The sequence below is a fragment of the Oncorhynchus kisutch genome, linkage group LG5 (assembly GCF_002021735.2).
Source record: "Oncorhynchus kisutch isolate 150728-3 linkage group LG5, Okis_V2, whole genome shotgun sequence".
Classification (NCBI taxonomy): Eukaryota; Metazoa; Chordata; class Actinopteri; order Salmoniformes; family Salmonidae; genus Oncorhynchus; species Oncorhynchus kisutch.
The window spans coordinates 47,836,536-47,861,163 of NC_034178.2; the positions used below are offsets into that span (position 1 = coordinate 47,836,536).

The 24,628-nt window shown below is 44.4% G+C and overlaps 1 protein-coding gene across 6 annotated transcripts in view; it reads right to left on the minus strand.

Moving 5' to 3' along the window:
* LOC109891573 (collagen alpha-1(VII) chain) overlaps positions 1-24,628 on the minus strand; it is a 118,542-nt gene that overhangs the window by 42,921 nt on the left and 50,993 nt on the right. For all 6 annotated transcript variants that reach the window (XM_031825230.1, XM_031825231.1, XM_031825229.1 and 3 more), the window contains exons 14-64: positions 24,090-24,236; positions 23,856-23,981; positions 23,615-23,761; positions 23,094-23,216; positions 22,614-22,892; positions 22,266-22,409; positions 21,917-22,048; positions 21,057-21,203; positions 20,585-20,716; positions 20,231-20,377; positions 19,924-20,043; positions 19,621-19,770; positions 19,330-19,466; positions 19,003-19,129; positions 16,268-16,411; positions 15,917-16,092; positions 15,701-15,739; positions 15,523-15,549; positions 15,371-15,415; positions 15,162-15,275; positions 15,007-15,078; positions 13,672-13,707; positions 13,516-13,569; positions 12,840-12,914; positions 12,635-12,748; positions 11,277-11,303; positions 11,082-11,135; positions 8,784-8,855; positions 8,572-8,631; positions 8,453-8,488; positions 8,301-8,345; positions 8,170-8,205; positions 7,856-7,900; positions 7,625-7,660; positions 7,436-7,471; positions 7,219-7,251; positions 7,032-7,103; positions 6,769-6,828; positions 6,526-6,561; positions 6,270-6,350; positions 5,571-5,606; positions 5,158-5,202; positions 4,757-4,828; positions 4,430-4,474; positions 4,303-4,338; positions 4,031-4,072; positions 2,254-2,334; positions 2,056-2,091; positions 1,924-1,959; positions 1,399-1,479; positions 1,256-1,291 (exon numbers count right to left, since the gene is read on the minus strand). In XM_031825230.1, coding sequence (XP_031681090.1) covers positions 1,256-1,291; positions 1,399-1,479; positions 1,924-1,959; positions 2,056-2,091; positions 2,254-2,334; positions 4,031-4,072; positions 4,303-4,338; positions 4,430-4,474; positions 4,757-4,828; positions 5,158-5,202; positions 5,571-5,606; positions 6,270-6,350; positions 6,526-6,561; positions 6,769-6,828; positions 7,032-7,103; positions 7,219-7,251; positions 7,436-7,471; positions 7,625-7,660; positions 7,856-7,900; positions 8,170-8,205; positions 8,301-8,345; positions 8,453-8,488; positions 8,572-8,631; positions 8,784-8,855; positions 11,082-11,135; positions 11,277-11,303; positions 12,635-12,748; positions 12,840-12,914; positions 13,516-13,569; positions 13,672-13,707; positions 15,007-15,078; positions 15,162-15,275; positions 15,371-15,415; positions 15,523-15,549; positions 15,701-15,739; positions 15,917-16,092; positions 16,268-16,411; positions 19,003-19,129; positions 19,330-19,466; positions 19,621-19,770; positions 19,924-20,043; positions 20,231-20,377; positions 20,585-20,716; positions 21,057-21,203; positions 21,917-22,048; positions 22,266-22,409; positions 22,614-22,892; positions 23,094-23,216; positions 23,615-23,761; positions 23,856-23,981; positions 24,090-24,236 — 4,229 coding nt within the window. The remainder of the gene's footprint in view (positions 1-1,255; positions 1,292-1,398; positions 1,480-1,923; positions 1,960-2,055; positions 2,092-2,253; positions 2,335-4,030; positions 4,073-4,302; positions 4,339-4,429; positions 4,475-4,756; positions 4,829-5,157; positions 5,203-5,570; positions 5,607-6,269; positions 6,351-6,525; positions 6,562-6,768; positions 6,829-7,031; positions 7,104-7,218; positions 7,252-7,435; positions 7,472-7,624; positions 7,661-7,855; positions 7,901-8,169; positions 8,206-8,300; positions 8,346-8,452; positions 8,489-8,571; positions 8,632-8,783; positions 8,856-11,081; positions 11,136-11,276; positions 11,304-12,634; positions 12,749-12,839; positions 12,915-13,515; positions 13,570-13,671; positions 13,708-15,006; positions 15,079-15,161; positions 15,276-15,370; positions 15,416-15,522; positions 15,550-15,700; positions 15,740-15,916; positions 16,093-16,267; positions 16,412-19,002; positions 19,130-19,329; positions 19,467-19,620; positions 19,771-19,923; positions 20,044-20,230; positions 20,378-20,584; positions 20,717-21,056; positions 21,204-21,916; positions 22,049-22,265; positions 22,410-22,613; positions 22,893-23,093; positions 23,217-23,614; positions 23,762-23,855; positions 23,982-24,089; positions 24,237-24,628) is intronic.

The window sequence follows — 24,628 nt, forward strand, 5'->3', positions numbered from 1 at the left end:
CATGCCAAATCTTTTCAAGGGGGAAAAGGCATCGTCGTGCCCTCTTCATGACTGTGTTGGTATGTTTGGACTATGATAGATCCTAAGTGATGTGGACACCGAGGAACTTGAAGCTCTCGACCCGCTCCACTAAAGCATGTGAATGGGGGCATGTTTGACCCTCTTTTTCCTGTAGTCTACAATCAGCTCCTTTGTCTTGCTGACGTTAAGGGAGAGGTTGATGTCCTGGCACCTGATGGTGCTGATGTGAGCCAAGACAAGCCTTTCAAAGCATGGCTACAGATGTGAGTGCTACAGGGCGATAGTCATTTAGACAGGTTACCTTGGCGTTCTTGGGCACAGGGACTATGTTGGTCTGCTTGAAACATGTAGGTATTACAGACTGGATCAGGGAGAGGTTGAAAATGCCAGTGAAGACACTGTCCAGCTGGTCAGTGCATGCTCTGAGTATGCATCCTGGTAATTAATCTGTCTGGCCCTGTGACCTGGTGAATATTAACCTGTTAAAAGGTCTTACATCGGCTACAGAAAGTGTGATCACGCAGTCGCCTGGAACAGCTGGTGCTCTCACGCATGGCTCAGTGTTGCCTTGTCCATGTTCAGTCAAGTTTGCGAGAAACATAGGATACTACAGCTCTTCAGGTTTTGTTGATAGGATAGTCTCAAACCAAGCCCGTCCAGTTTGTTCTCCAGTGATTGTACATTCGCCAATAGAAGAGAGGGAGGGCAGAGGCGGTTTATTTACTCGCAGCCGTAGTTTCATCAGGATGCCTGCACGTTGGCCTCTATATCGCCGTCTCTTTCTCCTCTGAGTGTCGGGGATTAGGGCCTGGCCCGGGGTGAGCAGTATGTCCTGTGTCGCCGACTCGTTGAAGTAGAAATCTTCATCCAAATCGAGGTTAGTGATCGCTGTTCTGATGTCCAGAAGCTATTTTCGGTCATAGGAAATGATGGCGGAAAAAAAGTTAAGATCAGGGCAAAAATAGCAGAATTGGTCAGGAGCCCGTAAAACAGCCGCTATACATTCCAACGCCATTCTCCAGACAGATAGAGAATCCTCCACTAGCCTGAAGTCCTTTCTCACTTCTTAATGGGACCTCTCCAAGGATCAGATTCGGCAAATGGTAACATTCTCAACTTGCTCCACTCATTGACTTTAACAGACTAATGAAAGCGCCAGAGAAACACACAAACCATCAAGAGTGCAGCCCTCTGGGACTGGGGTTGTGCACCCTGAGGGATGAATGGTACTCACATCTCTTCCTGGATCCCCTAGTTTCCCTGCGTCTCCCTGTAACATCAAAGGGAAATTATTGAGAGACATCTAGACACAGTAATGCTTATGTAATGCTCAGAGTATTTTACAGCTGAAGTAATGACAGAGACAGAGGTACTGACCCTCAGGCCGGCCGGTCCTGGTGCACCTGGTTTGCCGTCCAAACCGTTGCGTCCATCCAGTCCAGACGCACCTCTCTCACCCTACAGAGAGGAACACACATGATGTATACAGTATGATCAGAATAAGAGCAGCACTGGGTTTGTATTGGACCTGAATACTATTTACAAAGGATACTACTCTACTGTACTGTGTCAGACTTTCAGTGCTCCAGCATCATTACTCAGCGTTAGTTCATTGTTTGGAAATTCTGATGGTAAGGTATTCTTTAGGATGTACAGTATGTGTGTATACAGCAGTATGTTGTGTCTTTCATTCAGTGCTTCTGTAGGCTGTGATGATGCTGTGAGCTGGCCCCACTGCACTTCATCCCACTGGGAATCTGCAGACTGGGAAACAGGATCCGGTGGAATGAAGGACAGTGTAACCTGCCAATCACCAGCCAGTTTTGAGTCCCATATCCTATCATGATGGGTCCAATTGAAAATCAGCCTGTGTGAGAAGTCACTGTAGTGTGTTGTTCAAACCTTCTCTCCTGGGCCTCCTCTCTCTCCTGTGTCACCCTGGAGAAATAGAAAGAAAGTGCAATGAGTGAGATAGAGGGAGAGAGAGAGGGAAAGAGTGATTATACAGAAACAGACAGACAGACTGTGACTTACTCTTGCCCCTGAAGGTCCACGTTGTCCCTCAAGACCCTACACACACAAACAACAGATCAGGTGCGACAGAGAGAAGACACAAGGTAAGAATTACACACACCACAGCACACAAACAGACAGACAGACAGACATCACGGGTCAGTATACTAGCCAGGAAGCTCAAGCTTCTCAACGATTTGGAAGCATGGTCTTACTCACACGCAGCCCAGTGGCCCCTGAGGGCCCTGTCTCGCCCTTCTGACCTTTGCCCCCGTGCTCTCCCGGATCGCCAGCATCCCCCTAGACACAGGAAGTGAAGTCAGACACTGGGCGGTTAGGTGGACTGGGAGAGAGAGCTGTGCTGTATATGCCAAAAAGTATTTAGTCTGCCACCAATTGTGCAAGTTCTCCCACATAAAAAGATGAGAGAGGCCTGTAATTTTCATCATAGGTACACTTCAACTATGACAGACAAAATGAGAAAAAAAAATCCAGAAAATCACATTGTAGGATTTTTTATGAATTTATTTGCAAATTATGGTGGAAAATAAGTATTTGGTCAATACCAAAAGTTTATCTCAATACTTTGTTATATACTCTTTGTTGGCAATGACAGAGGTCAAACGTTTTCTGTAAGTCTTCACAAGGTTTTCACACACTGTTGCTGGTAATTTAGCCTATTCCTCCATGCAGATCTCCTCTAGATCAGTGATGTTTTGGGGCTGTTGCTGGGCAACGCGGACTTTCAACTCCCTCCAAAGATTTTCTATGGGGTTGAGATTTGGAGACTGGCTAGGCCACTCCAGGACCTTGAAATGCTTCTTACGAAGCCACTCCTTCGTTGCCCGGGCGGTGTGTTTGGGATCATTGTCATGCTGAAAGACCCAGCCACGTTTCATCTTCAATGCCCTTGCTGATGGAAGGAGGTTTTCACTCAAAATCTCACGATACATGGCCCCATTCATTCTTTCCTTTACACAGATCAGTCATCCTGGTCCCTTTGCAGAGAAACAGCCCCAAAGCATGATGTTTCCACCCCCATGCTTCACAGTAGGTATGGTGTTCTTTAGATGTAACTCAGCATTCTTTGTCCTCCAAACACGACGAGTTGAGTTTTTACCAAAAAGTTATATTTTGGTTTCATCTGACCATATGACATTCTCCCAATCTTCTTCTGGATCATCCAAATGCTCTCTAGCAAACTTCAGACGGGCCTGGACATGTACTGGCTTAAGCAGGGGGACATGTCTGGCACTGCCGGATTTGAGTCCCTGGCGGCGTCGTGTGCTACTGATGGTAGGCTTTGTTACTTTGGTCCCAGCTCTCTGCAGGTCATTCACTAGGTCCCCCTGTGTGGGATTTTTGCTCACCGTTCTTGTGATCATTTTGACCCCACGGGGTGAGATCTTGTGTGGAGCCCCAGATCGAGGGAGATTATCAGTGGTCTTGTATGTCTTCCATTTCCTAATAATTGCTCCCACAGTTGATTTCTTCAAACCAAGCTGCTTACCTATTGCAGATTCAGTCTTCCCAGCCTGGTGCAGGTCTACAATTTTGTTTCTGGTGTCTTTTGACAGCTCTTTGGTCTTGGCCATAGTGGAGTTTGGAGTGTGACTGTTTGAGGTTGTGGACAGGTGTCTTTTATACTGATAACAAGTTCAAACAGGTGCCATTAATACAGGTAACGAGTGGAGGACAGAGGAGCCTCTTAAAGAAGAAGTTACAAGTCTGTGAGAGCTAGAGATCTTGCTTGTTTGTAGGTGACCAAATACTTATTTTCCACCATAATTTGCAAATAAATTCATAAAAAATCCTACAATGTAATTTTCTGGATTTTTTTTCTTCTCATATTGTCTGTCATAGTTGAAGTGTACATATGATGAAAATTACAGGCCTCTCTCATCTTTTTAAGTGGGAGAACTTGCACAATTGGTGGCTGCCTATATACTTTTTTGCCCCACTGTATACAAAAATGTGTTTTTACAGTGTTACATACCTTTTCTCCTCTTTCTCCTTTAAGCTTTTGCTCTATATCGCGCTGTAGAAGTTAGAGATAGACAAACAGAGAGCTAGAGCGGGTGTTAGATAACCAACTAGCTACGGTATGTAGTTCTGATGGCTTATGCAGTTGGAGTTTGGTGCTCGTAACACCATTTGTTTGGTATGATTCCCACAGAGGCTATTTGTGTTGACTGAGTGTCGCATTTAGCCTCTGATAAATTACCATATTATTATTTTAAAAAGAGTTAGAATCTTATCAGGACTCACCATGTTCCCTGGAGGTCCTGGGAGGCCTTGAGCTCCCTATTGTGTCAACAAACAAGTGTTGTTAATCGGTGTAGATTGGAACTATTATGTCAGATGAGATAAGACAACAAACAGATTAACCTCTGACCTCAACTCCTTTCTCTCCTCTTGGTCCAATAGATCCTGGGCTGCCCTGTGGAAGACACACACCACACACACACACACAGGATCACACAGACACCAACTGACTCACTGCTACTGTATTACACACAGAAACCAGCACAAATACTGACACAGACAGTATCAGATCAATCTGGCAGAAGAGTGTCATGTGAATGACTGACAAACAGGTGTCACAAACATGCATCCCACATGTCATCCTCTCTCTCGATAACTATTACACAGGAGACACAGACAGTATATCAGATCAAACTGTCAGAGGGGTGTCACGTTGTCACATAAACATGTGTCTCACGTTGCGTCCGTGCGCTCCAGAGTCTCCCAGGTCTCCCTTCTCCCCTGCTCGCCCAGGCTGACCCGACAGACCCTAAGGATGGGGGGAAAAAACACACAGATTATGTGCTTAGTTACTATGGCAGTCCTCAAAACATCTTAGAAAATAAAAAATAAAAAGCTGCACACCCATGCAAATGGGTTTAACCAACGTTTCGACAGCTAAGCTGTCTTCGCCAGGGTTTCATATGTCCTCAAAACATTCACTTCAGATCACGTAAGAAAGGTTTCCTGTGGTTCATCATGACCTACATTAGTGACCAATCACCATATACAGTACAGCGAGACTATTCTGAAAAGAGGGCATAAAAGGGAATATTTTTACATTTCATAGTTGTATGTGACACATTCGTGACTACTCACCCGTACTCCTCTCTCCCCTGCCTTCCCTGGTAGACCAGACTCCCCCTGGTGGAAGGAGAGAGAACAGAGAAGATGAGAGAGACCAATTGGGGAGAGGAAGAGGGAGAAGGAGGAGGAGAGGAAAACATAGAAACAGACAAATGCGATGCACCTGCTCTTGTCTCTAGTCTCCATCAATCCCCTGTCAGATGAAAAGAGGGTCTGAAGCGTGACTAAATCATATGACGATACACATCTCTCATTCACCAATTCAGTTAATGCATGCTACATCTAATACAGAGAATGGGAGCCAGAGAGGGAGAAGTGGCATTCAAACATGAAAAACTTTGAATGGAACTAGATAAGAGTGAGAGAGAGAGAGAGAGAGAGAGAGAGAGAGATGTAGAGAGATGGATGGAGAGATTGTGACTTACGGGAGTGCCTTCGTCGCCTTTGTCTCCTTTGGCTCCCTGTAAAACATAGTCATCCATAATTCAGGCCCATGACAGGGGGAGAAGACAACGCTGACAACAATGACACAGTCAAAACACAAACTTTTAAACAAGAACTCATCACATAGGGCAATGGGAAAAGTAGTGCTATATATACAGACTTGAAGTAGACTTAGTTGGTAGTAGTAGTAGTATTGTTTAAGTATTAGTGCAAAAAGTAGTTGCAGTAAGTCATTAGTGATGTACCTCTAGTGGCATCAGGGTATGAGGGGCAGGGGTGAGAGATAGATAGACTGGTTAGGTCATCATAACAACACTTACACAACAAAGAGGTCAGAATAGACCAACTGTATTAGTACAGTAATTAGTTGCACTGGAATGGCAATATTACATTAATTCCCTTCAGTGGTACAGTATTATATAACATACTGAACATTGACTGAACTGTAGAAATAACACGGTAATGGCCCAGTAGTGAAGAGAAAATCCAGTAGCTATAAGATAATAGTTGCAGAGTTCTAACAGAGTAGCAGTAATAGAATGATAACAGGACGTTAGCGCAGTGAGTGACCAGTATTGAAACAGGTCACAGCGGTTATTGTAGTGGGTGAGTGATTGTATAACATGCAGGGGTTTGGCAGAGGTGAAAAGCTCAAGGATCAGAGGGGTAGTGTCTCAGACCTCTTTCCCTGGGAGGCCATTCTTTCCTGCGGGTCCAGCTCGTCCTGTCTCCCCTCTCTCTCCTGGGTCACCTGGGTCTCCCTACAACACCAAGAGGAACACATTGAGATCAGCTAGACTCACATGACACAAGAGCTTTACTGTTACAAGTAAAGTACTTACAATATACTTCATGAAACAACAACACTGTTGCAACATAAACACTAAATAGAAGTTAAAATAAAGGAACAAAAGCCAATCAAGGCACGTGTCTCACCTTGGTCCCCAGTCTTCCAGCTAAGCCAGGGACTCCCTAGAGGGAAAAGGACATGTCAGTGTGTGGGACATGGCCTACATGCTGAGCATCTGTAATCAGCTACACAGAGAAGCTCATTGAATAAAACATATATACTTTACAATATATACGGTACCTCTGAGGCTTTCTACACATCTATCAAAGAGATTTGGTTTGTAGCTTAGATAAAGATTGATACATGATCACAGCTTCATCTGAACTCACCCGATCCCCCTGCTCTCCTTTAGGTCCAGACTGTCCAGGAGTGCCAGCACCTGGGGGACCCTGGAAGAATGCAAGAAAGAGAGAAATAAGAGAATGAGAAACAGTGAGGAGCATAAAGAGAGATGAACAGCAGAAAACATCTATACCCACTTGCATAGAGAGCATCATTAAATTACCTGTACACACACACACACACCACCCAAGGGCAAGCAGTGCCAGTTTCATGCAGCGCTCTATCATGTACCCTGTGGGTACCTACTCACTTTTTCACCTTTCTGGGCTGGCTCGCCTTTCTGGCCCCTAGGCCCCTCCAGACCTGGCAGACCCGGCTCACCCTGAGGGAAGAGAGGAGGAAGAGAGAATGAGTCTATGGAGAAAGCATTGTTACTGTGTACAGTACATCAATATATCAATCATTGCAGTATGAGGAAGTCAAAGTGGGCAACTTGCCTGTTCACCTTTCTTCCCACCTAAGCCTGGCCCCTGGATGTGTAGAATGATACAGAGGATGAGATATCATTACATTAACCAATACTGACCAATCTTGATCTCTTCCTTCCAAAATGTATAGTGAATTGCTTCCATCAAAATCCATGTAATATAAATCATATCGGTCTATCTAACCATGAGGCATCAAAATAAATAATGTAGCTATGAGGTGACTCACACTCCGTCCAGGTTCTCCCTTAGCGCCCTCGCTGCCCTGGAAACAGAGAAGTTAGTATGTTTTTATCTAATGTTCATCTATGTTAAGTTGATGTCGTTGTTGTGATTACATTACACGGTTCAGTCATGTTAATTTTGTGGAGATTCACTTCGATTGATCAAAGAGTCAGTCAGACTACGTTAGCCTCACCTTCTCCCCTGGTAATCCACTGGTGCCAGGCAAACCCTGAAAGCAAATCAACACAGACTCACATGTACACACATGACTCACACATGCTGATAAAATATCACAATTCTCTAAAGCTGTAGCTTGTATAATCAAATCCTATAACTAAATGACATGAATCAATAGTGTGAAGATGACCCAAATATGTCATGAAGAGAGAGACCAATAGAAGTACAGTAAGATATAGTTACTCACCCTCAGGCCTGGAGCCCCTGTAGAGCCTGGCTGTCCACTTTCCCCCTGAAACACACAGCGCCAGTGTGGTCAGGACAACACACTGCATGACACGGCTCTCAGCAGGCTTTTCCAATACCTGTGACCTTCATGCTAATACTAATGGATTCGGTTCAGTGTAGGAGTAGAAGTGAGTGAGGATGAATACTAGTGAACACATGAACATGTAAAACACGTGATATTCCTACAATGTAGCTGTACAATATCAAGCTTAATGGTCATGAACAAGGTCACAGTGAAAAGAGGCATAACCAAATGCATGGAACTGTACTCACCCTCTCCCCTAGCAAGCCAGCAAGTCCTCTCTCCCCCTGGAAAGACAACACAGTTAGTTACAACCCACAGCAGACACACCAGTTTAACAGCAGGAGTCAAAATGGGTTAAAGGGTCTCTATCCTTACTCACCCTGTCACCTTGTGATCCAGGCTCACCTGGCTGGCCACGGTCCCCCTGAGAAGACAGAGAGATCAGGGTCATCCATCCACCCAAATATCAATTGTTTCATCAATTCTAGATCCAAATATGGAGATTGTATCTAATGTTTTGTATTGTCTTACCTTGACTCCAAGGCCTCCAGCAGGCCCACGGAGACCCTAAATCACACAAATACTACACTGTTGGAATATACTGTACATGATATGTAACAGATATGTATGCATGTGAATGTGTGTCCTACCCGATCACCAGGCTCTCCTGTCTTCCCAGACGGTCCTGGCAACCCCTCTGCACTCTCTCCCTGAAACATCAAAAACACTCAGTACACACTCTTTCACACACACACACACACACACACACACACACACACACACACACACACACACACACACACACACACACACACACACACACGCACACACACGCACGCACGCACGCACACACACACACAACCTTGTCTCCTTTGGCTCCCTGTTGTCCTGTAAGTCCTCTGGGACCTTGAGCTCCTGGGTTTCCATCAGAACCCTGAAACCAACAAAATACATCAATTATGGTAACACACACATCAAACCATAGACATGAATAGGGCTGTGGCGGTCATGGAATGTCAGCGGGTAATGCAAATAACTGCCGTTCTCACAGTAATTGACCGTTAATTAACATCAACGTTTAGTATCGCGGGACCTCCATGCAGAGAGTACAAGCTGCTGATGCGGACCTTTGGAATTTTAAAAAGTCTAATACATGGATTTAATATAGCCTACACCATCACAATAAATACATTATTTACTTTAGGCAGGTCTTAAGAAACATGTAGCCTATTTCAGAAGAACAGATTAGTATGAGTTGTCCTTATGTTAGGCCCTGATCTGGCTATGCCATTTGGCTGTGAGCTACACTAGTTCATTTAGCCGGACAAGATTTGCTTACAAGTCCAGTAGCATTATTTTATAGTAAGAGGAAGACAATTGAACATAGTTGAATAAAATAGAAAAGCCTCAATTTGTCGGGGCATGGACTGTACAAGGTGTCGAAAGCATTCCACAGGGACGCTGGCCCATGTTGAAAACAGTGCTTAGTTGTGTCAAGTTGGCTGGATGTCGTTTGGGTGGTGGACGATTCTTGATACACACAGGAAACTGTTGAACGTGAAAAACCCAGCAGCATTGCAGTTCTTGACACAAACCGGAGTGCCTGGCACCTACTACCATACCCAGTTCAAAGGTACTTAAATCTTTTGTCTTGCCCATTCACTCTGAATGGCACACATACACAATCCATGTCTCAATTGTCTTAAGGCTTAAAATCCTTCTTTAACCTGTCTCCTCCCCTTCATCTACACTGATTGAAGTGGATTTAACAAGTGACATCAATAAGGGATCATAGCATTCACCTGGTCAGTCAATCTCATGGAAAGAGCAGGTGTTCTTAATGTTTGGTACACTCAGTGTGTGTGTAATTATATATTTTTTTAGAATGGCCCACCAAAAAAAAAAACATGTCATCTGTAGCCTGCACTCGAATAGCGAATGGAGGAAGGGCAGCACATTTCAATATGCCAGGTGGGCTACACCGATTTTAAAGTGGAATAATGTGCTTAAATTTAAGGAAGAAATATAGCAGCACGAAAAAGCTGGGATCCTCTTTGAAATAGTGGCCAGTAAAAACTGTTTTCACATGTGATGACTGGGCTTATAAGAACACGTTTCACTAGGCTCTGTAGGCTATGGGCTCTCCAACCTGTTTCCAGGAGCCCTAGGCCTATAGCAGGGTTCCCCAACTGGCGACCTGCAGGCCGAATTTTCAAAAGCTGTCATCAAGGCAAAGGTTGGCTACTTTGAAGAATCTGAAATATAAAATATATTTTGACTTGTTTAACACTTTTTTGGTTACTACATGATTCCATGTGTTATTTCATAGTTTTGATGTCTTCACTATTATTCTACAAAGTAGAAAATAGTACAAATAAAGAAAAATCCTGGAATGAGTAGGTGTGTCCAAACTTTTGACTGGTACTGTATAGTGTAATGAGTTTAGAATGGGCCATTATCATGCACCTGTTGGAACAGGGGCAGGGAGAAAAAAGACATGTCATCCGTATGCACTTGAATAGCAAATGGAGGACGCTTTACCCACAGTTCACTTTCCAGCCAGCCAGGTAGGCTACTAGGGTTGTGTTGCAAAGTAAAGCAATGTGCTTAATATTACAAAAGTTGAAGAATAAATATAGTAGGCCTAGCCTATAGAAAGCTGATGAGATCCTCCTTTTTTAAAGAAAACAATTTTCTCTTGCAATTTCATTGTCTATATACATTTTGCACAACATGGGCTTCTAGGAACAATTATTTCATTCCATGCATCAACCAGCTATGAGGAGTTGGCTCTCGCTGTGCAACAGGTGAAGTGTTCGGTGTGATTTTCAATTGCATTTGCATTGATGTCAGAGTGGTTAGACTAGAGGGACAAGAGAGCGCTGAGTTCCAGGCCATTAGCGACTGGCCGTCAGCAAGTTTGGTAGGCTTCTAACGACCATCAGCGGCATCAGAGCACAGTTTTGGAGAAGCCTAGTTAATATGACAACTGTCATGTCACATGGAATTTGACTACGATCATGACTCGTGACTAACCGGTGTTGCGGTAATACGGTCACCGTAGCAGCCCTAGACAGTATAATTATCACCTCAGAGATCTGCACGATGCAAATGCAGACACATACACAAAGACACATGTCCAGTGATTGACAAATCTTACCGGTGATCCCTTCTCCCCCTTTACAGCCGAGCCACTGCCCACTCCTGGAGGTCCCTGTAAGCAAGACAAACACACAGACAAACACAGACAGAGAGAAATAAAATAGATGTGACAATCATTATCCTCTTGTCATTCCAACAGAGATATGTGCAATGAATCTACAAGACAAGCTGGGGACAGCACTGGATGACTCACCCTCTCTCCTGTGCTGCCCGTATCTCCCTAAAAGGAGATAGAGGGTGTGGGGGTGGAGAGAGAGAGAGAGAGAAAGAGAGAGAGAGGAGAGAGAAAGAATGGAATGATTAGTGATAGAGTTATGTTGTTCCGCAGACGCTATATCATACATCCCAGTATAGGAATACATTGGACTCCCAGACATGCACACAATCACACTGCCCGTCTACTGCACTATGACGAAACATCAAGGCCTTTAAGTCCGAAGAGTATCTTGTTGTCAAGGAAACTGATGGAAGGGTACGATCAGGTGGAAAATTACAAGATACAGAGGAGGTGACAGATATTAAAAGAGAGAGAAAGGTTCCTAAGGTCACTCTTATACATCTCAACAGAACCAATCATTTTTAAATGACACATGAAAAGAACCTAGAAATCTAATCATGTTTTCGTTTTCCATATTATCATATCACAGCCAGACTGTTGGGGGTTATTCTCAAGGTTAGGATACATTTTACATGAAGAAGTAAAATATGTATGAACATCCCTCACAGCACTTCCATCACCTGAAGTTTGAATCATCTCAGCACTTTTGAAAAGGGACATGTTTTTGGGAGCAACTTCAATTGAACCTGAACTGATGAGGTGCCTGCGAAATGAGTAGCAACTCTCTTCCAACCCTGTGTGTCCACTCTTGACGTTCACAGTATACATACACTCCCGCCTGTTCCCGCCCTTCCTCCCCCTGGCGCTCGAGGTCGCCAGGCTACCCAGGATTACGCAATCAATCCACCATCAGTACGCACACCTGCCTTTCCCCGTCACGTGCATCTGCGCTCATTAGACTCCGCCGAATTCTATTACTTGTGTTATTGCCTTCCCTATATCTGTCTGTTCCCTAGCTCTGTTCCCTGCTTCGGGATTGATGTTTGTCATATGTCCTTGTTTACCCACGTGCTGACGCTGTTTCTGTCGTGTTCTATGTCCGTTCCCTATTAAATGTTTGACTCCCTGTACCTGCTTCTCCTGTCCAGCGTCGGGCCTTACACATACAGGTTACAGGCTACTTCAATGAGTGTCTTTCTTCCCCATGTGGCCACTTGATATCCACAGTATACATACACCTGCATTGCTTGCTGTTTGGGGTTTTAGGCTGGGTTTCTGTACAGAACTTTGTGACATCAGCTGACGTAAGAAGGGCTTTATAAATACATTTGATTGATTGCTTGACACACAGGTTACAGGCTACTTGAATTAGTGTCTTTCTCCCACATGTGGTTACTCGTGATATTCACAGTATACATACAGGTTACATGCTACTTGAATTAGTGTCTTTCTTCCCATGTGGTCTGTTCATGGACCAGACCAGGGTAACTGACCTTGATGGAGAGGCCAAGGGCGCCTGGTATCCCGGGGCGACCGTCCTGTCCTGGGACCCCTGCAGGTCCCACAAAGCCCTTGGCCCCTTCAGTTCCTGGACGCCCTGTGGTACCCTAGGTAACAAAGAAATATCATTAATCATCACAAAGAATTTGACCTACAATCACACGTGCATGTCTGACTGTGTGGGTGTGTGTGTCTCACTGGTAATCCTGGAATCCCTGGTTCTCCTTTCCTGCCAGGCAGACCTCCTCCTGAAACAGCCGACCCTGGTTCACCCTGAAACACCAGTAGAGAACCAGCTTAGTGAACATCGAATATACATATAACAGATGGGATGACATACTGTCACAGATTCCCCCGGTACTGCTGCTAATTCTGTGCACCAGTTCTGGAGGTCTACGTCACCAGAGTCTAGGCGTCACTGAACTGTCTCATTACGCACACCTGATTCCAATTCCCCTGATTAGTAATTGTATATATGTGCCCTCTGTTCACCATTGTCTTGTCAGTTATTGTTCCCATGTCCGTTGGTCTGTGAGTACCTGTTCTTTCGGCTTTTGTGCTGCGTGTATTGTGCACTTGTTTTTATGGGTCTCGTCCCGTGTATTGTTGTGCACTTGTTATTACGGGTCTCGCGTAGTGTATTGCAGGTCTCATCTCGTGTATTTATTAGAGGTTTAACCCTGCTCTTTTGTTTGGGTTACATCCCTGTGTCTTTGTATACGTGTTTGTTTTGGGCTTCATCCCCGTGCCTTTTCATGGCATGTTGTATATTTTGGGTGGAGTATTAAATCCCCCCTATTACGAATTCCTGCACCTGTCTCCAATCACTTACAACATATAGTTTACGGAGGGAAAAGAGGTGTGCTGTACTCACCCTGTCGCCCCGGTCACCCTTTGTCCCTGATGCTCCTTTAACCCCAGGATCACCCTGCCACAGAGAAAACATCAAAAATCTGACTTCATAATACAACACACATAAGTGCTATATATATATAAACAGATCAAATAGGTATTGCTGAGGGGTACTCACAGGATCTCCTCTGATACCTGATAGCCCCTGTGAACCCTGAAAAAGACAAAATAGCAAAACATCTATTAAACAACGTCTAAAGCAGGTTGGACCAACTCCAGCATCATTGTGGTTAGATTGTCTGCCCTGAGATTGAAAGGTAAGGGGTTCGATCCCTGGTCAAGTCATACCAAAAATGCTGAGTGCTTGGCCTGTTTTGAGACCCACATTATTTGGCCTTTCCTGATTTGCATGTTATTTTGGCATTAACACGTGTCAAAAATAAGTTTTCAAACAATGTAAAAAATATATATCATTGAGATAGTAAAGCTGCATACAAACATGGCCTCATTTTTGTTTTCTTGAGTAAGGCAGCTCCAAAATGCAGGTGATTCAGCCTGGCTAAGTGCTTTCTGTGGTGGTGGGGAAAGCCAACAGAAAATACAGAGCGTTGCGCCGTGATTGGCTCAATGTTCTGTCACTCATGGGGAAACTAAGTCACAGTCAAGTCTAAGGGAAGAGCTAGAAAATTCAAGCCCCTTGGGTGCTGCCATAGAGTTACATTAGAAGTGCCCATCCAAGAAGGCTCAAGGTCATTGGCCACAGATAAAATGATGTCAAATCACATTATATCTACAGTAGCTTTGATTGGACTGATACTTTCAAAATCTTCGCTAGCAGTCATCATCATGAATCAAGTCGACAATCTACTGGCAAATCATTTTTAATCCTTGTCATATGAAGATAAATAATGAAGAGAAATTATAGATAAAACGTATCGGTGCTCGTTGGCCATTGGACATAAACATTACACAACAAGTTGGAAATCGCAAATTCAACAATGTTTGGTTTGGAAGGAATCAGTGGCTAGCTGCAAGCATTGCAAAGCAATCATTAGCCTGTTATTCAGTGGAGTGGCTGTGTGGTCTAAGATTAAGGGTCTCTTATCCTAGTTTAAAATGCGTAGCTTTATATAGGCCCTAACAGGTGATAGGCACTGTTTGTCACCGTTATAGTGCAATTCATGTATTGTTTAGTGTTGTTTAGTGTCTCTGCTGGCATGCATCCCACTCTTTATTTTATTTTTTCCCCAACAAGATTTACATGCTAAAATCGCCACTGCTCAGCATTAAGGAGATGGATTGGGGCTTAGGCCCTGCGATAGACTAGTGTCCTGTCCAGGGGATGTGCATCAAGCTGCCTCACCCTACATAAACAGGAGAAAGGCTCCTGCTCCTATAAACCGAAGGCCATTTACTACTTATAAGAACATCAGGATAACAACATGTGTTATTGGGTTTTAGATTAACACACTCGGACTGGCCCTGACTGTGATTGCGGTCCCTGACTACTCACCGGTACTCCTCCAGGGCCCGGGGTCCCTGGTCGCCCTGGCAATCCTGGACCCCCATCCAGACCAGGAAAACCCTGAAGAGGGAACAACAGTAAATACAGCAGAACAGTACAACAGTACTAGTGTTGAGTATACGTGTTTATGTGTATGTACTTACCCTCTCCCCCTTCTCCCCTCTAACACCAACTGAGGGGGCCTCACTCCCGCCAGGCAGGCCCTGTCGCCCTTCAGGCCCCCTCGGGCCGTCCCTGCCAGGCAAACCATCACGACCCTAGAACACACACACATAATGAAATATCTCAGTGAAGTAGACGCTAATGTTTGAGCTACCAGTAACAGATCAATATTCAGTGGTGAATGACTCACAGGCTCTCCTTTGCGTCCGTCAGTACCGTCTCGTCCTATCTCTCCCTGTAGCAGAGAGTCAGTAACTTTTCAGGACAACTGATACAACTACTGATCATAGAGCGTCCAAGACAACATTACAGAGCATGGTATTAAAACAATGAAATTGTTACCTTTTCTCCTCGCTCCCCTCGATCACCCTAGAGAGAGTAAAATGAACAGATAAGAGCGAGAGCAGGGCAAAGAGGGAAAGAGGGATGAAAAAGAGAGCACACACAAATTGAAAGGTATGGTGATAGTGTAATGATGGCTACTGTATTTGGATGGATGAGGGACAGTAAAGTAACTCACCCGAGGACACTGTATGGTACACGGCTCTGCCACTGGGCCCTGATAGGAAACAACATACACCCTGAGACCCAGAGCACTCCACCATATTGTTGTCACTGAGTTCCTGGCAATGATTCACTGACTGACTGGGAGAGCATACATTGACAGCAATATCATGGGATCTACAGGATCTCTCTCTCTCTCACCTCCCCAACACCTTTTCCTCTCTTAACTCACCCCTCCCTCTGGTATCCTGGCGACGCCACACAGTAGGTCAGCCAGGTCGGCGTGCAGGGTGCCAAGCTGGGTGGTATCACGAGCATATAGGAGGTTCTGGGTGCTGCCATCTGTCACCGCCTGGCGCAGTTCCTCAGAGTCCGCCCGACCTATACCCACCGCCAGCACTGTGACACCTGATAGACACACACACATGGTCATGTAAATGTTGGAATTGTATTTATTTACTGTACAACCTTTTTGTTTTAAAACAGTCAGTGACAAGGGACTGTGGGACTGTATTAGTAGATGTGCAGGTGCTGTATATCTGCTTGTGTGTTAGTGCTTTCTATACAGTCTGTGTGAGGCTACCTGAGGCTTTGACAGCACTGGCTGGGACAGTGATGTTGTCGGATGATTTTTTGTCTGCAATGATCACCACTACGCCAGGAACTCTTGCTCTACGACCAGCTGTCGGGCTGAGAAGGAACTGTCTAGTGAACGTCACCGCCTGGCCTGCAGGGAAAGATACACAGTTACATATCATCGCATACACGTATGCACACACGCACACCAGGTTATCCATTAGCCGGTAATTGGCGGATTTTGGACGATAAAATAAATGAAAAGCCGATAAATAAAATTATAGCGACAGAGGAGCCTTGGCAAAGGCTACTGTTGATTGCGAATATGGAACGAAGTTAGACTGTATGCCTATAGTGAAAAGCCTACAAGGCAGGGCTCCATTTAGTTGCATTTTGCAACCCGTTGATTTGGCTGTGCGAGTAAAAAACATTATTGGTCTTATCGGTGCGGGCTGCATATTCATTCACCTCAATCAAAACATCCTATTTTTTAGGAGGCTAAAAACATGATTCCTGCATGTACCCGTTTCCTGCTGTTGTGTCGACCAAGCCACTTATTCTCTCTTCTAATCTCTTCTTTCCCGGGAGAAAGAAAAGTGTTCTGATTGGATAACATTTTAAAATCCAATTGCTGGGAAAACACAGCTATCCTGTTGTCACAGACGGAGAGAGGATGTTCTCAGCTTTCTGTAGGGAAAGTCCACCTCAGTGGAGGCTGTTGAGGGGAGGACGACTTATAATAATGTCCGGAACGGAGTAAATGGAATGGCATCAAACACATGGAAACCATGTGTTTGGTACCATTCCACTGATTCCGATCCAGCCATTACCACAAGCCTGTCCTGCCCAACCACCAACCTCCTGTGGTATACATTTTATTGTTCAACCCCCATTTTGAGCTCAATAGCAGCTATTTTACAAACAAGATATTTGATATGGCTTTGAGATACAAAGTGCGAAATGCACATTGGCCATTGCTAGTGCATAGGCCTCATTTGGCGGTATGTTACAACTGCAACGTTTTGGGGGAAATTAAATGTACTGTTAGGTTAATACATGGCTACTATGAGTAGCTATTATCTATAGTTAGTGATGTGTTTTGAGTTTTCACTTACTTAAATAAATTAGCCTATGGTATTAGAGCATATAAAGATGCAAGCAAATTCAGCTCTATAATATAATCTACCCAAAAGGCATGACAATCACTGGATTAGGTTGCACATTTTGTACATTCAAATATTTAGAATCACAACATGAACTTAACTTACTTGCCTAGTTAAATAAAGGTAAAATAAAAAATAAATAAAAAATGACCACCAACTGAAAGACTTAGTGGCACCAGTGCACCAGGGAAAATGTTAGTCTAGAGACCTGCTACAAGAGGAAAGTCCTCTGTATGGACAAGTGTTAATATTGTAGTGGACAAAGATAAGAAGAATGTTGGTGCAGCCAAATGCAGGCAACTGTGCAACTTATTAAGTAGGATGCAATTTTGGAACATTAAAATGTTTTTATTTATAATACTTTTTGTTTTATCATTATTATTATTGTATATCATTATTATTATTGTAGGCCTATTTATTCATCTAAACCAGTTCTTTAAACATGCAAAACATGTTTTGTTTCATTCTGTTGAGACATTTTCGATGGCTAAATGTATTTAAATTAAGTATTTTTAATTGTATGCTCCGTACTAGCTGTAAAATCAGTTATAAGTAATCCTGTTGTAAAACAAATATAATCAGCCTATTGCTGTCATTTGTTGGGTAACTGCTGCAATATAGCCTGTTCAAAACTTTTGTGAAGGTTAAAACCAGTTCGCAAGTGTTTTGCTTGATTCTGTTGAGCCATTTTCTTTTTCCGAATGAAGTTGCAACTGTAATGTTGTGTTTGCGGCAATTTAATATCCTGCTCGTGTTTTCCCTAATGGCTTGACTTACTTTTGATATTACCTTAATAAAGTGTATACATTTTTGTGGTTTGCTGTGGTGTGGCTATTAGCCTATTATACTGCAGGCCTATGATAAGCACACCGCTGCTCCAACTGACTCCGACAGTTAAGAACGTTTTAGGCATACCAGAGTTACTACTATAATCTAACAATATAACGCTTATCTATATAAAAAAAATAGTCTTATAGAAAATGAACGAATTAGCCTCCTTCTGTACACCTATAGTATAGCCTATCTGACAAGTATAAAGAAATTCATGTCGGTATCGCATGCTGCCGACATATCTGTGGGGCTCTGCCTAGGCTTCTCCTCCTTAATATATATATTTTTAATATTACTATAATACAGTGGACACCTATGCCTATAGGCCTATGCATGCAATTCCCTGCTGCATTTAGTGCTCAAATCAGGGACAGCTTGAATCTTGAGGTGAACAGTTATTCTTTACAAGCATTTCACTAAATATGTGTGTGCGACCAATTACATTTTATATGATTTATTGTTTTAGGAAAGACAAAAAACTATAAAACAATAGGATATAAAGTTGTGTATACGCTACTCATCACAGGGAATAGTGTTTTTGTAATTAGTAAGGCCTATAGGTTGTTTTTAAGGACACATAAATGTGGCTCATTTAGCCAATATGGGTGGACGGCCTAATGGGTTATGCACCCATGTCCGATAAATTTAAATCTTTCCAAATTTTCCTAATGCAAAACCCTGACACACACACACACACACACACACACACACACCCACACACACGTATGTATAAAACACACACACACACCTATAGCATTCCCTGGGCCGTCTTCAAAAGGCGTGGACAGGATCTCCTGAAGCAGTGTCTCACTGTTGCTATGGCGACTGAGCAGGAACCAGACCTTGGGCCGGGCGCTGTATACTACAATCCCCATCTGGAGGAGACAGGAACCACAGAATATAACACCACACCACAGAATCACATCACAAAAGTACACCAGAAGCCAATATACAGATGTCTGGGCCTTCACAAAGCGTCTCAGAGTAGGAGCCCTCAGCTAGGATCAGGTTCCTAAACGTCTTATTCATTATGATCTAAAAAAAAGGCTAAACTGATCCTAGACCACTCCAGTACCTGTGAGTCCCGGGCTCCGATGCTGGTGAGGGAGCCGGCAGCGCTGGTCAGGAGAGAGAGTAGGGGCTCAACCAGGCTGGTCCGATCCCTGGAAGCTGGAACCAGGAACACCACGTCCAGACGACCACCTACACACACTGAAGACAGAGACACAGAGAGGAATATTGAGTTGGGCTGGTTCCTCTTAGACTGGCAAAGAAACATTTGGGGAAGAAATGTCACAGTGCAGAAATGTTTAGAAAGTAGTAGTTTAAGGGATTCAGGGGCCGGTATGAGAATTGTCAGTCTTACCAGTACGTTCGTCCAGTGAGGTCTCAGGGCCCACCTCCCTCTGGAAGCTAGGCTGCAGGGTGAAGCGGTACCTCAGTCCCAGACGCAGCCCAGTCACCCTGTAGGAGCTGGATGTCCCAGGCAGAGGGATGGACTGACCCGGACCAGTGTCTGTTTAGAGAACACACACACGGATGCAAGCAAGCAAGCACACACACACAAACCCACACGCACACACAGACAAAGATTAGAGATCAACCTTTCAATGTGTAACTTTGTCAATAAAATACTAAATTGAACCACAATATCCAGTGTCTGTCTCACCCCTTTCCTCTCTCCAGCGCAGGACGTATCCTGTAGCACCCGTTAATGGAACCCAGTCCAACAACACAGAATTCTGGGTAACCTCCATAGCACGCAGACCCCTTATAGGCTGTAAGGGAGCTGAGGGGAGGAGGAGAGAAGCAAGGGATCAGTAATGGAGAGAGATACTGTGACTACAGTGAGTGACTAGTTATAGCCTATTACTAGGGCCAAGAGTTTTTCTTGGTCAGGTCACATGGTCAGGAAACTCCTGTCCCTAACTATAGTGAATGAAAGGAGAGGAGATGGTGTTGACGGAGAAGTATACCTGTGGAGGCAGTGATAGTGACAGCTTGACTCTCTCTGTCCCTGAAGATGGCAGCCAGCCTCACAGTGTAGCTCACCCCAGGCCGCAGACCATCCAGGTCAAACGAGGTTGCATCTCTACCTATCAGACGGCTCGATTCAGCCTCACCTACATGGAACCAATAGATAATATAATGGAACAGTAAAAAAAATATTACATGCAACAACAAAAAATTCACAAAAATACATTTGGATGCACGTTTTATGTATGCATATATATCTGTGTATAAATGTGTGTGTGTATCTGTATATTTATCTTTGTGTGTATCTGTGTATGTTTCTTTGTGTGCATCTGAGTGTGTATCTGTGCGTTTACCCAGGGCTGATCTCCAGTAGATGCGGTACCCTGTAACCCCGGCCATCCCTCTCCAGACCAGACGCAGCACCCCTGGGGTAGCCTCCAGCACCCTGACCCCTTCCACCCGGGCTACAGCAGCAGGTTCCCCTGCTACACACACACACACACACACACACAATGAGAATACTGGGAGAGGAAATACAGTACTAAGCAGTAGCCATAAAAACACCACATACAGTATAAGACTACAGGAAAGTTACAGTATTATGGGACATAATGCTAGATAGCAGGGTTGGGTTCAAATCCATTTAAAGTACACTGAAATTCAAATTCAACAATTTGGAATTGGAATTTAGATTACTTTCTGAACTGACATAGTACTACAGGAAAGTTACACCTTCCAATGTTTTCATATCCATTCTAATCAAACAGAGGAACATGTTACCACACAGTCTTTATTCTTTAAGGCTGTGATGTAGTGGTGACTCACGTGTGGTGACTCTGACAGAGACCGGGGTTCCCTGTCTGTTCTGGACCAGGGCCATGACCTGCACCTCATACTGAGCCCCTGGGTCCAGCTGCTCCAGATCCACCGCTGTCAGGTCACCACCCACCAGCTGGCTCCTCTCCTCCCCACCTACACCAAGACAGAAGGGGCAGTGGTGAGTGGTCTTGCACAAAATGGCTGCCATGTTTCATTAATATTATGTTAAAGCCCTTGGGGGTTTGTGGTATATTTCCAATATACCACGGCTAAGGGCTGTATCCAGGAACTCCATTTTGCATCATGCATAAGAACAGCCCTTAGCCGTGGTATATTGGCCATACCACACCCTCTCATGCCTTATTGCTTAAATAGACCAGAGATGGGCAACTGGAGGGCTGCAGGCGGGGCCCCCTTTTGTAGTCCCGTGGACCAATTTCGTAGGCCTATGGCCCCCATCCCCATCAAAGTTGGCCAACCCTATAACTGACCAATAAGAAAGAGAGTTCCAAACCTCTCTGCCAATAACAGCAAATGTTCAGTTTTCCCCTCCCCACAGACCACTCCCAGGCAGTCCTATCAAAATTCTTGCTTGAGAATTTGGCCATTGCTAAGAAGCTATTTCTGTTCATTTTTAACTATTTTAATTCAAAACAATCACAGTAGGGTACTTAATTGTTAGCCAGAAATTATTTGATATTGAGATAAAAACATCTGCATTGGACCTTTCAGTGTGAAAGGTGTAAATAGAGGTTCATATGTTAAAGATAAGCTATGGATACTATGCTATTGAATCATGAACTATCAGGGAATATCATTCAGATTTCAACATTTTTCAAAGCAGAAAAACTGATCAAATCTCTTACCATCAATTCGCTTCCAAGACACACGATAGGCTGTTGCTCCCTGCACGCCCACCCATGTTACCCTGACGACCTCACCGCGGGACTCCTGGACTTGGAGTGAGGTCACTGTTCCCACAACACCCTGGTCTGATGCTGAGGACAGAGAGGTGGAAGAGTTCAGTCACCAATTTACAAGCACTGTTTATATGATAGTGTAGCACTCATTTAATTCAATCAATCCTTAAATTAACTAAGTGAGGGCAAAGTAAAGCTGTTATCATATTGTTGACAGCTAACCAGCTAACCAAGGCTATCAAGAACAGAATGGATAGAGGTTAGTGGTCAATTTGGAAATTGAGCGATTGAGTACCTGTTCTGGTGTTCAGGGAGGCGGGGCGTCCTTCTCGAGAGCCAATCAGTGAGGAGACTGACACCCGGTAGGAGGAATCTTCCTGAAGGCTGTCAATGGTGAAGGAGGTGACATCAGCGGCCACTGTGCGGGAGGACTCCACTCCTGTAGAGAGATAGGATCAGGCAGAGAGGAGAATGCTACTGGGGATTGCTACTACTGTACTATTAGACTACAGAAACCACAAGACAATCCCTATAAAATGTGTTATTTGAGCCTTAATGTGCTTTGAGACCTAAGGTAAGGATCCATAAGAATGTAATTTATTCATCAAATGACATCCAAATAATTTATTGTAACCGCGCCTACCATCTTCACTGCGCCAGGTAATCTTGTAGTCAGTTGCCCTGGAAACAGGTGACCATGTGATGCGTATCCTCTGAGAGGTGACATCAACGATTCGCAGGCCGCTAACCGTGCTTGAGCTTGAGCCGGTGTTGCCATTGGTCCTGGCTGAGAGAGTGACCACTTCCCCGATGCGTTGACCAATCACAGCCGCCAAACCCAGGACCACAGCCTCGTCTGGCTGTAACTCCTCCAACGTGTAGGTTGAGGCCTCTGGTCCCAGATCACGGGACTGCTCAGCATCTAGGAGTGAAACACACTGTTATAGACACAAACACTGGGACTGCTCAGCATCTAAATAGAGGGTGAGAAAGACAGTAACACATACATACATAAATAGGGACTGCTGCTTTAATTATGTTTATCATAACATGTAAAATAATTGTATTTCGGAGGACTAGTTTAGCACAAAATCATTCCAATTAGAAATCATCTGACACTTACTGTTGCCTTGTCTCCACGTAACCCTGTACCCTGTCGCCCCCAAAACACCTGCCCAGGCGATTCGGAGTCGCCGACCATTGATATTTGTCACACGTAGGTTGGTCACTTTCTCCAATGCTTGTTCTGCAATCATACATCAATAAGAACACTGTAGTTCAGTGGACAACCAAACATTTCCAATGTTCAATATCAAACTTTTATTTCCCATTTTAAAACATTTTTCCGTTTCATGCCAACTAAACACGGCCCAGGTGCCCTGTCCTGTACCTCCACACTAGCCCACAGGCCCTCTTCTGTCATCTCTGCCTGGACTTGCTTCAGCTCACCTCCCCACAGTATCTCTATTCACCACCCATTGACATGGATATTCAGCTGGCAGCCATTCATCACACAGCAGACCATTGTTTACCAGACTGGCAAACACACTGCAGCCCTGAGCAAGGATCTGCACCCATTCAATCTGTTCACATCCTCTCTCAAGACAAGCTGGAGCAAGCAGTAGCATACAATGTGTGTGTCACCTGCTTTGATGTAAACAGTGACCGGGGCCCCCTCGTTGTCTCCCACCACAGCGGTCACGCTGACCCCATAAGACACGCCCCCCGTCAGATCCCTAAGGTCAAGGGTCGTCTGGCTTCCAGGGACACTGCGTATTTCCTCTGTTTGCGCTATAAATACACAGTGTTAACACCTATGTGGCCTCTGATCTAAAAATAGTGCACATAAGGAGGGAAAAGGGTGTCATTTGAGACATGCCCTTACCTTCAGTATTGACCATGAGGATACGGTACTGTGTTGCCCCAGCAACCCCTGTCCATCCCAGTCGCACAGTGCTGCCTAGGGACTCTACCACTCGCAGGTTGGACACACTCCCCACCTGCTGTTCCACTATACAGGGACGAGGGACAGGAGGGGGTCAGTAAAATAGTAGTGAAACTGGTAAAATATACAAATAATTTATTGGGGGGGAGGGGTGCGCCTGCCACTATCCCTGACCTGTTGGAGAGGTGGAGACGGGGGTGGCCTCCTCTCGACCATCATACAGGGTGAACAGGGTGATGACATACTCAGTGCTAGGCTGCAGCCCTGTCAGATCAAAACTAGTGGTGCTCCGGGAGAAGGACTGACTTTGCACTCTGCCACCTGAGGAATACAGTAAGTCAGTTAGATGTTGACAGTCAGTCAGTAAGGGTACATCAATGTTTGTATGAGTGGATCGGTGTACTGTATGTAATTCATGCTGAGCGGTTTGAAAGTACATTCATATTTTGTATGTGTGTGTGCTTGTGTGCACACTTGTGTGGCGCACAAGTGTGTGTGTGCATATGCATGTACAGTCCCAGTCAAAAGTTTGGACACCGACTCATTTTTTACCATTTTCTACATTGTAGAATAATAGTGAAGACATCAAAACTATGAAATAATACATACAGAATCATGTAGTAACCAAAAAAGTGGTAAACAAATCTAAATATATTTTATATTTGAGATTCTTCAAATAGCCACCCTTTGCCTTCATGACAGCTTTGCACACT